Source organism: Podarcis bocagei (assembly GCF_964188305.1).
Source record: "Podarcis bocagei genome assembly, chromosome: 5".
Classification (NCBI taxonomy): Eukaryota; Metazoa; Chordata; class Lepidosauria; order Squamata; family Lacertidae; genus Podarcis; species Podarcis bocagei.
The window spans coordinates 38,881,226-38,894,838 of record NC_138129.1 but is presented as its reverse complement, the minus strand read 5'-3'; the positions used below and the strand labels follow the sequence as shown (position 1 = coordinate 38,894,838).

The window sequence follows — 13,613 nt, the reverse complement described above, 5'->3', positions numbered from 1 at the left end:
TCCCACACCCACCCCTTTCAAGCCCTGATTGTGGAGCCTAAAAGGAGGGTTATGGGAGACTTGGAAGTCTGCCCCACGTTCATCCTTGCAAACTTCTGCCCCACCCCACCTGGCAAAGTTGAGAGTCTGTGCACACACAGGAGTGGGCAGGACAAGCTGATAATTTTGCTGCCCCACTGCCCAACCTGCTGCTTGGGACACATGCCAGCTCTCCCCCCCCTGCTTGGTCCAGGCCTGCACCCATGATGAGAAGTCTTCTATGATTTTTGAAGTAAGAATGCAGTTTCTTTGCTCATAAACTCATACAGAACGGGAAGTTTTGTTGTGCACAGCTTTAGAAAAGACGCGTTTCTGAGCAGGGTGCACCCTCTTCTGGTAAGAAACAGCATGTGCAATTGTTATTGAACAAACAAAATTATGACGTGGATTTTGTCAACAAAGAGTTCTGTTGAGCCTTATAGACTACTAGCAAATGGTGATCAATCATCACCATGTATATCACTCCTTGCAAAAGTTAATCATATCCTATACAACTTTACACATGAGTCCCATTTGCTTGTAGGTTTAACTCCCAAGTAATTTTAGGATCGGTACCCAATCCGATTCATCTTTACACAGAAGTAATTCCCAACTTCTCAATAGATCTTCTACCCAGCATTCCCAAACTATGTGTGCTTAAAATGTAGAAGCCTCTAGCTGATATGATATATATATATCACTGCATTTTATTTATGACTGTTATTAATCGAGGGCCAAATGTTCGTTTTCTTAACTCACTGGTCCCGCTCTTTATTATCAAATTCCAATTCAGCTTACAAAAAATTCGGAAACGAAACAAGAGAAAACATCAATACAAGAACCACAGCAGAAAAATAAAAATTAAAAAAACTATATATATACATATACATATATTTGCTTTCGTAGATTTTCACGGGTACAGGAATGCAGGTTTTGTTGTCTTCGGGTGTCTTCCCGTGTAAGAGTTGGGGTGTCTAGGCGACGTTTCGACGAGGTCTCACTCGTCATCTTCAGGCTGGTGCTTTCGGCTTCTTATTACTGGAACAGAGCAGGATCTCAGTGTTTGAGTTCCTATAAATACTGTTGAGGGGGTGTGGTGTATAGCCTCCAACGTTCTGGGCAGAGAGGAAGTTCCCAGGTTAGTGTGCCTTTTCTTCTTTTGTTCATTAATTACTTGAGGGATATCTTGAGAGATTTCTTGAGTGATATTCTGAGTACCATTTAGGAGGGTCATTAGGTGTGGATTAGTTGCTAAAGCTTTCGTGTCTTGACCTCTTGAGCTTGTGAAGAGTTTTTCTGAGAAGATGGCTGTACTGCACTTAGTTGTGCTCTGGCTTGGCTTCGTGTATAGGGGCGAGCTGTGGTTTTGTGCCCTGTGCCAGCCAGATCTGTGTAGGGATTGCAGGGGGGTGCAGCATCCGGAGGTGCCACTATGGTTTGGCTACTGGATGGTGTCTGTAATTTATCTGTGGAGAGGGTCTGGGTTTGGGTCTGGTGTGGTTGATTGGAGATGGCGTTCTGTGTGCCTCTGGTTCTGGTGTCGGTTTTTGTGGGGAGGGCTAATTTCCAGATGTCTGGCAGGCGGGACGTGTCGTCACGCTTGTTCATGTTGTGAGGGTGTTTCTCTATCTCGATGGCTTCCATGATTATTCTCTTGTGGTGATGTTCCATGTTAAAGAGCAATTTGGAATCTGCAAAATTAATTTCGTGTCCTGTTTCTTTCATGTGTTGGTAAAGAGAGGAAGTTTTTTCTTCTTTTTTGACGGCATTCTTGTGTTCTGCGATACGTGCATTTATTCGTCTGTTTGTTTGTCCAATGTACGTGGCTGGGCAGACTTTGCAGGGTATTTCATAGACCCCTTGGTTTTCTAACTGGATTTTATCTTTGGGGTTTCTGAGGATATTGGCTATTTTTTGGTTGGTGAAAAGAAACACCCCCAAAAAGAAACACCCCCCAAAAACCAAGACACAGAAGAAAACAATGGCATGGCCCTCCTTCCTTATATCAAGGGCACTACAGATAAAATTAGCAAAATCCTCCATAAACACAATATCAAAACAGCCTTTTGCACCAACCAAAAAATAGCCAATATCCTCAGAAACCCCAAAGATAAAATCCAGTTAGAAAACCAAGGGGTCTATGAAATACCCTGCAAAGTCTGCCCAGCCACGTACATTGGACAAACAAACAGACGAATAAATGCACGTATCGCAGAACACAAGAATGCCGTCAAAAAAGAAGAAAAAACTTCCTCTCTTTACCAACACATGAAAGAAACAGGACACGAAATTAATTTTGCAGATTCCAAATTGCTCTTTAACATGGAACATCACCACAAGAGAATAATCATGGAAGCCATCGAGATAGAGAAACACCCTCACAACATGAACAAGCGTGACGACACGTCCCGCCTGCCAGACATCTGGAAATTAGCCCTCCCCACAAAAACCGACACCAGAACCAGAGGCACACAGAACGCCATCTCCAATCAACCACACCAGACCCAAACCCAGACCCTCTCCACAGATAAATTACAGACACCATCCAGTAGCCAAACCATAGTGGCACCTCCGGATGCTGCACCCCCCTGCAATCCCTACACAGATCTGGCTGGCACAGGGCACAAAACCACAGCTCGCCCCTATACACGAAGCCAAGCCAGAGCACAACTAAGTGCAGTACAGCCATCTTCTCAGAAAAACTCTTCACAAGCTCAAGAGGTCAAGACACGAAAGCTTTAGCAACTAATCCACACCTAATGACCCTCCTAAATGGTACTCAGAATATCACTCAAGAAATCTCTCAAGATATCCCTCAAGTAATTAATGAACAAAAGAAGAAAAGGCACACTAACCTGGGAACTTCCTCTCTGCCCAGAACGTTGGAGGCTATACACCACACCCCCTCAACAGTATTTATAGGAACTCAAACACTGAGATCCTGCTCTGTTCTAGTAACAAGAAGCCGAAAGCACCAGCCTGAAGATGACGAGTGAGACCTCGTCGAAACGTCGCCTAGACACCCCAACTCTTACACGGGAAGACACCCGAAGACAACAAAACCTGCATATACATATATATATATATATATATATATATATATATATATATATATATATATTTAAAAAAACTCTCTCTCTCTCTCTATATATATATATATAAAAGCTAGATCCCATTCAGGTAGAAGGTGCTTAAGAAAGAAAGAGAACAGGTCTCTGCCCGCAGGTGCTTCCAATCGAGAAAAAGACACACTGGAAACAAGCCTGAAAAGGAAGTGAAACGGAGGCAGCAACGGGGGCTTCTGCCATGAAAACACGAGCTTCAGGCAGTATATAGATGGAAGTAGCCCGCGATCGCCGCCTCCTCCTCCTTTCCACCCATCTTGAGTCTTGACGCTGCCTTAGATAAGCCCTTTATTTCTCCCCTTAGGTGCAGCCCCCCCCCCAAAGAATGGCTGCTTGGTTCCGCCCGCAGCCTAAAGGACCTGCGCTCACTCCACCCCCACCCCTGTCTCAATGGTTCGGTCCTCTTTCAGCCATCCAATTATCTCCCCCCCGCAATCCGCTTCCTCTCTCAGGCACTTCTCTGAAGCGATTCTCTCCCCCCGCCCACTGCGCCGTATCTTTTTTTGTGTGTGTGTTCGGCGCGCGCACCTCTGTCGTCACATCCGCAAGGTCTCGTCGCCCCTCGTTTCTCCCGACGCTTTCCCAGGGTTCCCGCTCTCTTTCCCAAGATGGCGGCTCCCGAGGTGGCTCCTGCTGAGAGCTGGCTCCGTACCCGGGACGTGCTTCTGCACGAAGGGCCCGAAGACTTCGGGTCGCTGCTGCTGTCGGCCCCGGTCCTGGAGGGGCTGAAAGCTGCCGGGTTCCTGAGGCCTTCCCCAGTGCAGCTCAAAGCCATCCCGCTGGGGCGCTGCGGCCTAGGTGAGGCGGGATGAGGGATTGGGAGGGCAGGTGAGGCCGTCGCCTTCTGCGGCAGGATCCGCAGGGTCAGCAGATCCCGATATGGATCTTTCTCTCTCCTCGCCCTTGTTCCTTGTGTAGATTTCCACTCCTTCCCTGGCAGGGAATGGACTGCCATTGGGGTTTTGGCTTCGGGTGCAAAAATGTCTTGGGCCGGCCCTGGGTGTAGAGTCTTTGTGCCAAAGGATAGGAGAGTGTCAGAAGTCAGGCCAAGAACTTGCGTTGGGAAGAAAAATGCTGCTGAGCCAGTGGAGCAATGTGGGCTGTAGAAGGTACAGTGGTACCTTGGTCCTCAAACTTGATCCATTCCGGAAGTCTGTTCCAAGGCTCGCTTTCCCATAGAAAGTCATGCAAAATGGATTCATCCGTTCCAGGCTTTTAAAAACAATCCCTATAAGCAATAAACAATGTACCTCAGTCACACAATCAATCAGTCAGTCAGTAGCTGAACTGGGTTCCACACAGTCAAAAAAACAAAAAAGAGAGCCACAAAAACACAAAATAAATAGCAAAAACAGGCAGACCTCAGCGTAACACTCAAAATGGAACTGTGGCACTCAAATTGGAAGCGCAACACTCAAAACGGAGCATGTTCGGCTTCCAAAAAAAGTTCTCACACTTCTGGGTTTGCGGTGTTTGGGTTCCAAGTTGGTGGAGTACCAAGGCGTTTGAGAACCAAGGTACCACTGTAGCAGGCATTTTACCTTTCAGAGGGTTATTCCAGAGCTTTGTGCTTGCGTGTTTAAGGAGGCCTTTCTGAGGCAATGAGCCTTTTGCATATTGCAGTAGGCTCCTTAGCTAAGTGGCTAATATGCAAAACTGGGCTGTAGGTTGCAGGACAAACTAAAGTGGCATGTGCCACGGATGCAACCATTGCCTTCTTTTGTCTTTGTGGATTTTTTTTAAACGGCATATGGTGAGAGGGCATGGAGGGAGATGGTCTATGAAAAACAGACAATAAAACATTTAAGTTGGGTCTGTGCAGGACTTTTGGATTAAAATTGATGTTTTGAGAATCTTATTATTGATTGAAGTGGTGTATACTCTGTACATGTCCTGGTATGCGGTGAGATGAGAAATCAAGCAAACACCTAGCATTTTACTTCCACCTGCATATTGTAGAGAAAGATCAGAAGTGAAGGGCAAGTTGCCTTCAAGAAAATTGCTACTGCAAGAAGACCCACCCCTGGTGCCCATTTGTGCTTGTACCAGCATAGGAGCTTTGTGTTATGTGTTTGTTTGTTTGTTTAGATGTCACTTGGAAGACACAAAGTTGCAAGATGAAGCTAATAATACTGATGAAACATCTAATCTCTATTTTAATATATTTTAATGTGATTGGTGTACTGTAAATATTTATTTGCTGTTAGATGGATGACTGTTGAATGGTTTTAGCTTTGGAGCGGTGTTCCATTGAAAGTGAATTGGTTGCTGATGACTGGCCTAATTTACTTGTCATTTGCCCTGGATTTTTGGTGGTGATCTTTTGGCTGCTTCTTGACATTTTTCTATTTGTTTACTTTTCAGATCTCATTGTACAAGCAAAATCTGGCACTGGTAAAACCTGTGTCTTCTCTACTATTGCACTTGATTCCCTTATTTTGGAAAGCCTTTTTACGCAGGTGAGCATTATAGTTTTGTGTAAAGTTTTGAGAGAAGTGATGTCAGTAATCAATAACAAGATTATTTACAAGGGCAGTGCTATTCAGTGAGAGTTTCATTCTAGCTCCCTCATAGGTAAGCTTTATTATAACTAGATATAGGTAGGTAGCCGTGTTGGTCTGCCGTAGTCGAAACAAAATAAAAACATTCCTTCCACTAGCACCTTAGAGACCAACTAAGTTTGTTATTGGTATGAGCTTTCGTGTGCATGCACACAAAAGCTCAGTTTATTATAACTGTTACATATGGATTTATGCTGATATTTAAGGATGCTTTGTAAGTGTGATTGGCACTTATTGAGGGGATATCTGGCTTCTAGCTGACTAAAAATGCCATCAAAGAAGTGTCACTTATTGGTCCCTCAGCTGTTACGGGAGCAGAGGGGTTAATAATCTAGGAAATATGATGTATTCATTTTTTTTTGTTCTTCTAGTCTATTCACAGCTTGACCTTTTTTCAGATTTTGATCTTGGCCCCTACCAGAGAGATTGCTGTTCAGATTCATGCAGTTATTACAACTATTGGGATCAAGATGGAAGGCTTGGAATGTCATGTCTTCATTGGAGGAACCCCTTTAAACCAAGATAAAATGAGGCTGAAAAAGTGTCACATAGCAGTTGGCTCTCCTGGTGAGACAAATAAAATGATATGTGTTTATCAAATCTTGTATTGTGCTACAAAAACTAGTGGATGCTGTCTGTGCAAACATATTTACAGAGCAGAATATGAATACTGCACATAGAGAGTTAATCAGTCATATTTAGCAAGGTGCTATGTTTACTATTCTTTTGCAAAAGTATATTTATTTCAGTTAGATGTGTTGTATGCTTAAGATCCTAATGCAATTTTTGTTCTTGGCAGGGCGCATAAAGCAACTCATAGAACTGAACTATCTGAATACAGCCAGCATTCGTCTCTTCATTCTTGATGAGGCAGATAAGCTTCTGGAAGAAGGTAGTTTCCAGGATCAAATCAAGTAAGAGTAGCCTACCAGTAATCATTATAATATTTTTGTTTCTGAAACATATTTGGTTTGAAGTGTTTGTTCTAAATGGTGCTTTTCTCCCCCCCCCCCCCATCCTCTCTCTGTAGTTGGATTTATTCTTCTCTACCAGCCAATAAGCAAATGTTGGCTGTGTCGGCCACCTATCCTGAATCCTTGGCTAATTCTTTGACTAGGTACATGAGAGATCCCACCTTTGTGAGATTGAATCCCACAGACCCAAGTCTCATTGGTATGTATGATGTGCTCTTTGCATTTCTGCACAACCCTCCAAATATCTTAGAGTTGTATGCTTGATTCTAAAGTAGTAGTGGGGAACCTATGACCTTCCAGTTGTTGCTGGCCTTTAATTCCCATCATCCTTGATGATTGGCCATGCTGTCTGGGGCTGATGGAAGTTGAGAATCCAACAGTTTCTGGAACGCCATACAATCACCACCCCAGTTATAGACTTTGTCACCTTGATAAATATGTGGTTTGAATTTATTGTCTGCCATGTTAATCCTCTATATAACAACTTACCGTATTTTTCGCACTATAGGACGCACTTTTTCCCCTCCAAAAATGAAGGGGAAATGTGTGTGCGTCCTATGGTGCGAATGCAGGCTTTTGCTGAAGCCTGGAGAGCGAGAGGGGTCCGTGCGCACCGACCCCTCTCACTCTCCAGGCTTCAGGAAGCTATCCCAAGTCTTGCAAGCCCGGCGGGATGTCCCGCGGGTTCGCAAGGCTTGCGGGCAGCAGCCTGCACCCAAAAGCTGGGGACAGCGGGGAGGTGCAGAGCCGCCACCCCGCTATTCCCCGACCTGATCTGGAGGCTGGCGGGGGGAGAAGCAAGCCTGCTTCTCCCCCCCCCAGCCCCACAAGCTCTGCCATCCCGCGATTCCCCGACCTGATCTGGAGGTTGTGGGGATGGTGGGGGGGAGAAGCAGGCTTGCTTCTCCCACCCCCAGCCTCCAGATCAGGTCGTGGAATAGCGGGATGGCAGAGCGCTGCCATCCTGCGATTCCCCGACCTGATCTGGAGGTTGTGGGGATGGTGGGGGGGAGAAGCAGGCTTGCTTCTCCCACCCCCAGCCTCCAGATCAGGTCGTGGAATAGCGGGATGGCGGAGCGCTGCCATCCCGCGATTCCCCGACCTGATCTGGAGGTTGTGGGGATGGTGGGGGGGGGGAGAAGCAGGCTTGCTTCTCCCACCCCCAGCCTCCAGATCAGGTCGCGGAATAGCGCGCCATTCCCGCTGTCCCCCGACTTGGTTTGGAGGCTGGCGGAAGGCTTCCTCCTCCCCCAGCCCCGCAAGCTCCCAGAGCGATGCCAAAGCTGCGCGCAGCTTCGGCATGGCTCTGAGTCCCGTTCTGGGGGAGGGGGAAGCTCGGGCTTCCCCGCCCCAGCCCTGCGCCTGGCGGGGGGGGGGGGATAAATTTTCCCCCCCTTTATTTCCCCCCCCAAATCTAGGTGCGTCCTATGGACCGGTGCGTCCAATAGTCCGAAAAATACGGTAACCAGAATTATTGGGACAACCATTTATTATTGTTACATTTGTATCCTTTCCTTAAAGGAGTTTTTGTTTGTACAAATGATATATAAGCCCATCCTGTTTTGGTTAGGGTTGAAGCAGTACTTCAAAGTTGTGAATTCTCACCCGTTACCTCATAAGACTTTTGAGGAGAAGGCTGAGCATTTACAGGAGCTGTTCAGCAAGATTCCTTTCAACCAGGCCCTGGTCTTCTCGAATCTACATAGCCGGTATTTTATGTTTTTTAAAAAATCTAGATTAGCTAAAATAACAATGAATTATTTGGTGTTTTATAGCAATGCTCCTGTTTCTGTAAGTGAAAGCCAATGCACATTAAAGTTGGTAAAGCTAGTGAGTTTCTAGGGCTGTAAGATTGGTCATCTATTGTTTAGTGTGTCATGCAGTATTGAATTGAATTAAAACAGTAGGATATATTTCTAAAAATCTCATGCCTTTAAAACACACACCATATTTTTATGACTTAAAGACTAAGAGTTCATCATATATACAGCGGATGAAGTAATCAAGGGGAAATGATTCCAGAATAAATCAATTGTGCTTGCATCTTATTATGCCAGGAACAATATGCTGCTAAGTTTAGCTGTTTGTTAAATATTTGCTATACACTCCTGTCAGACAGTTTTGAGGAGCTGGCGAGTGGGGCAGTCATGAAGTGTTATGCTATAAATACATTTACTGTATTTTCTTTTTCACTCTTTCAGAGCTCAACACCTAGCAGATTTACTGACTTCCAAAGGTTTTCCTGCTGAGTGCATTTCAGGCAAGTTTGCAGGCCTATTGATAATTTTTTCTTATATTAATTTCAGCAATGTTGTATGTGGAATTTGTTGTTTTCATGCATATGTGTAAGTAAGTATGTTATTTTAAGTTGCAATTGTATAAATATTAATTTAGGAGTAAGGCCCATTTGAGCTTGGTAGGATTTACTATGTATGTACAATAGATAGATTAGAAAAAAGTGTCTGTGGAGGAGACACTACCCTAATGATTCTGCTAGTACTTTTGTTGTCTGGTCTTCATTTCTCCATTTGTTCGTCTTTCTCTAGGCAGTATGAATCAGAACCAACGACTTGATGCTATGGCCAAACTCAAGCAGTTTCATTGCAGAGTCTTGATTTCAACTGATTTGGTGAGGTTCCCCCACTCCACCCTGATGTCGAATTTTTAAAAAGTGTAAAGGTTTATAGATGTACTTCATATAGATCTGACTTTAAGGAAGTAGAAACTCCAACCAAGCTAGTGCGCTCATGTCCCTGGGAAATGTGCTAGTACATACAAATGCAATAGTATTTGAAACCGTACATTCTTTGCACTAAAATATGTTGTAAATCAATCTTGAGAAGAGGAAAATACTAACCACTATTTGATGAAGATATTTTCCCCATGCTCTTGTCTTTCCAAAGTTTAGTCTACTTCCAGCATATTTCTTTTAAGGTTTGTATAGACAGTTGTGAGCAAAAATGAAAGCATAGTATTTTCAGAGTAGTCTCATTGAGGAAGACCCAGAGAAGTGTCATTTAGATGGCTTTGAAATTAGAATGGCTTAAATTGCAAAATTACATTAATGCATCCTAGGGAGCCTTGAACGTTCCTGATCTTCTGTGGATTGTGCCCACTTACTGTAATGAAACTATGCTGAAGCAATTGTTTTTGAGCAACACACCCAGCAGCATTTAGAAGATAACTGAAGGCAGCCCTGTTTAGGGAAGCTTTTAATGTTTGATGGGTTACTGTATTTTAATATTTTGTTAGAAGCCGCCCAGAGTGGCTGGGGAAGTCCAGCTAGATGGGCGGGGTATAAACAATAAATAAATAAATAAAAGTAGTCCTTCGGAACTAGAGCAAATGGCTTGTTTTGTGTCTTAATGTGTGTAAATTGATTGGGAGGCTGCGGTATTTTATTCATGGTACCATGGAACAACTGAAGAAGTCTAAATGTTGTGTTTGGCTTGTTTCCTCCTTACTACCACCTTTAACTTCACCCATCCTTCCTCTCAGACTTCCCGTGGAATTGATGCTGAGAAGGTGAATCTAGTCATCAACTTGGATGTGCCTTTGGATTGGGAAACATACATGCATCGGATTGGTAGAGCTGGGCGCTTTGGTAAATACTGCTTTGAGTTTGCTATGCAGTGACAGGTGCTGGATCTACAACTCTTTCCAACCGATTTATCTCTCTGCTTTGTCACAGGAACTTTAGGGCTAGCAGTGACATATTGCTGCCGTGGGGAAGAAGAAAACATGATGATGAAAATTGCACAGAAATGTAACCTTCGGTTGCTTCCTTTACCAGGTACAAGTGTTTCTGGTGTATGTGGGACCATGGTGCATTAATTTGAGCATGTCTTTATGCGGGGAAGGTGGGGACAGGAAAACTGGCCCTCCAGAAGTACAGTTCCCATCACACCTGGTCATTCACTGCTTGCTGTTGAACAACAGTGGGTGAGCCACAAGTTCTCTGTCCCTGTCCTTCTGAATGGTGCTATGGTAAATGTTTCAGAGTTGATGCAGGTGGTTAAGCTGCAGTCTTGTACTTGCTTACCTGGGAGTAACTCCCATTAAATTAAGTGGGGTTTCTTTTTATACTATGTATAGGTTTGTACCATAGGCACATTCTGAATCTTAAATATTTAGTTAATTGTTTCCTGAGTGGAAATACTGAATTATTTCAGAAAAGTAATGTACCAGAGTTTTTAGTTGTTAAATCATTTAAAGTCACAGAATCATGGAATTGTAGAGTTGGAAGGGACCACAAGGGTCATCTTTTTGCCCAACATGGAGCTCAAACCCATGACCCTGAGGTTAAGAGTCTCGTTCTTTACCACCTGAGCTAAAGCTAGATTCATTGACAATATAATTAATAAACACTAAATAAATAATGCATTTGGTCAAATAAGGGAGCTGCTTAGTATGACAACCTTGTGACCTTCAACAGTATAAAAACTGAGAAGCTGTAAAGAGGACAGGAAACAATATTTCCAAACAAGATGAACATAGATTTAGAAAGATGTTCCTTTCTGGTAGAGCAGTTCAGCAAGAGAGGTTGTGAAACCTTAACTTTTGGAAGCTTTCAAAAGAAGAAATTTGACTGTTTTAGATGGACTTACCCAGTCATTGGCTTATGGGATCATTATTCTTTTGCTCTGACTGTTTTATAGCATTATGTAACTTCATTTGGCTAATAGTAATACTTTTGTATGTATTGATCTTTCTTTTATTTTTAAACTACAGACTGTCTAGTAAAAACATCTGGCACATGCTTGTAATCAAATGCTTGCATTCAAAACATGTTTTATGATGGTGTCACTTAGATATATTTGTGATTAGGAGAATTTCTTTGAAAAGAGATACTGTATGTTGCTCTTGACTAATAACATTTTTCTCTTGTGAAGAACCTATACCTCCTGGGCTCATGGAACAGTTTGAAGGCTGGGATGTCGAAGTCACTGCTGTCCCATATCCCAATGCTTCACAGCATGCATCTCTGTTGCCAGCTAAGAGACCAGAGGCGACCATGCAGCACACAACAGTAAGCACCAGTGCTCCTGTTGTTTGTGAAAATTCTGTTGCAGCCAAGCCAAAACAAGCCCTCAAACAGAAGCAATTACTTAAAACAAGAATGGAGGATACAAAACCAAAAATAACCAGGAAGCAACAGTCTTCCCATAGTATCACTCAGCAGAAGCGCCAAATAGAGCCTTGTCTTCAGACTTCTGGAAAGCATAACGAGGAGATGGACAGGGAAACATTAAAAAGCATGCTTCCCAAGATCCCTTGCTTATCATCATTTAAGAACCAGCAGTCCACCAGCACATGGAGCATGGCGGAGTTCATTGAGGATTATGAATACTTCATTAAAGAAGGCTCAGAGAGAGAAGTGGAAATAGTAAGAAGCTATACAGGCCCAGGAGAGCAGCATCAACACCCAGAAAGTGATGCTAATAGAATTTATACTGAAACAGGATCCGGCTTGCATGCTGCAAAAGCTCATGTATTGACAGGAGACTCTGATAGCGATAGTAGCTCTTACAGTTCTGGGTCATCCACCTCTAGCTGGGAGGACCAGTCATATAGTAAAGCATCTTCAGATACACAACAAAGAGACAATGGTGCACTGACATCAGATCAGAAATGTGTTTCGCAGTTCAGTGGTGTCCCTGAACCACCACAGTTCCAAAAGAGTCCTCAGCTACAGAAGATAAAGGAACAGAATGTAAAACAGAGCAATCAAAGCCGCTTCTGTTGTACCACCAAGCCTTCCAAGAGCAAGAATTTTAAAAGTGTACCTGAAGTCAAACCTACTCCTTTCCCTGAGCGTGAAGATCAGAGTTATGAGGAATACTGGCGAGCATATTACCGGGCTTGGCGGGACCATTACGCAGAAGCTTCTCGTTCATACTACCAAATGTATCAGCGACCATCAAACTTACTAACTGCTTATCATGCCAATGCAATCTATTTTGAAGAGTTGTTGCGCGGTAACAGATAATGGGAATTCCTGCCACCCAAAACCTACTAGTGGAATCTTAAATCACCTTTCTGTTTCTGTTTACATTCACATATTTTCTTTATTCCATGTATATACTGTTTTGTATACTTTCCAGAAGGTGAAATGCTGCAACAGTATTGCTAATAAACAGTATGAAAATAGTGTTTTATGTTGATACTGATTTACTCTTGGCATAAGATGCATGGGAAATCTGTTGTAGATTACGGTTCTCATTTATTTTGGGTTATGAACTTGGAAAAGATTACTGCCTTTACTTTTTTCCCTCATGTATGGTGAGCGTTTTAATTTGTACAGAGGTTAACATGCTCATTTCTGGGTGTCAGATGTACCAAAATATATGGCCGCTTCTTCTCATTTCTCTGTAATCTCAATTGAGTTGTGGGACTAATCTGTCTTAAAATGTCTGTATTCCCATCCAGCAAATAGCACTCGTTCTTTGAGAGGTAAAATGGAGCCTAATTGTCCAGAATGTTAGTTTCTTTCTCTGGATTCCCCATCTTGCTACTCTGAAGGCCTTTGTGGTTAACAGGGGCAAATAACTTCTCATTCATAGGATGGAGAGGGTAAAATGCTTAAAGATCTCAAGAGATTCTGTTTAGACCTTACAGTTTCCCTTAAGCTTGATGAGAACTTTAAACTATTGTTTGAGAAATGGGTCAGAAAGAAACTTTAGAAAGCAATCCCTTTAAAGTAAGAAAATACTTATTTTTTAAAAAATCTCACGAATGATTTCTATTCTTGATGAAGTTCATTCTTAGAGCCTTCTTTATTGTATTATTATTATTATTATTATTATTATTATTATTAATAATAATAATAATACCCCACCTATCTGGCTGGGTTTCCCCAGCTACTCTGGGTGGCTCACAGCATATATCAGAACATACTAAAACATCAGACATAAATAATACAGGGCTGCCTACAG

General features: G+C 43.0%; 1 protein-coding gene across 1 annotated transcript; it reads left to right on the top strand.

Moving 5' to 3' along the window:
• Window positions 1-3,727: 3,727 nt before the first annotated feature.
• Window positions 3,728-12,829, top strand: DDX20 (DEAD-box helicase 20). Its single transcript, XM_081195179.1, has 11 exons — window positions 3,728-3,941; window positions 5,508-5,602; window positions 6,103-6,271; window positions 6,504-6,618; window positions 6,735-6,877; window positions 8,249-8,387; window positions 8,880-8,942; window positions 9,229-9,307; window positions 10,177-10,282; window positions 10,370-10,471; window positions 11,571-12,829. The coding sequence occupies exons 1-11, from the start codon at window positions 3,752-3,754 to the stop codon at window positions 12,665-12,667; spliced, it is 2,298 nt and encodes a 765-aa protein (XP_081051305.1). The 5' UTR covers window positions 3,728-3,751; the 3' UTR covers window positions 12,668-12,829.
• The last annotated feature ends 784 nt before the right edge of the window (window positions 12,830-13,613 follow it).

What these genes read in the sequence shown, in the direction of transcription:
- DDX20 (XM_081195179.1), top strand. Translation starts at nt 3,752, where the DNA reads ATGGCGGCTCCCGAGGTGGCTCCTGCTGAGAGCTGGCTCCGTACCCGG. An exon ending in CACAGACCCAAGTCTCATTG is followed by an intron (nt 6,878 to 8,248) that starts GTATGTATGATG and finishes TGTTTTGGTTAG; the next exon opens with GGTTGAAGCAGTACTTCAAA. An exon ending in GCTGAGTGCATTTCAGGCAA is followed by an intron (nt 8,943 to 9,228) that starts GTTTGCAGGCCT and finishes TTCTCTAGGCAG; the next exon opens with TATGAATCAGAACCAACGAC.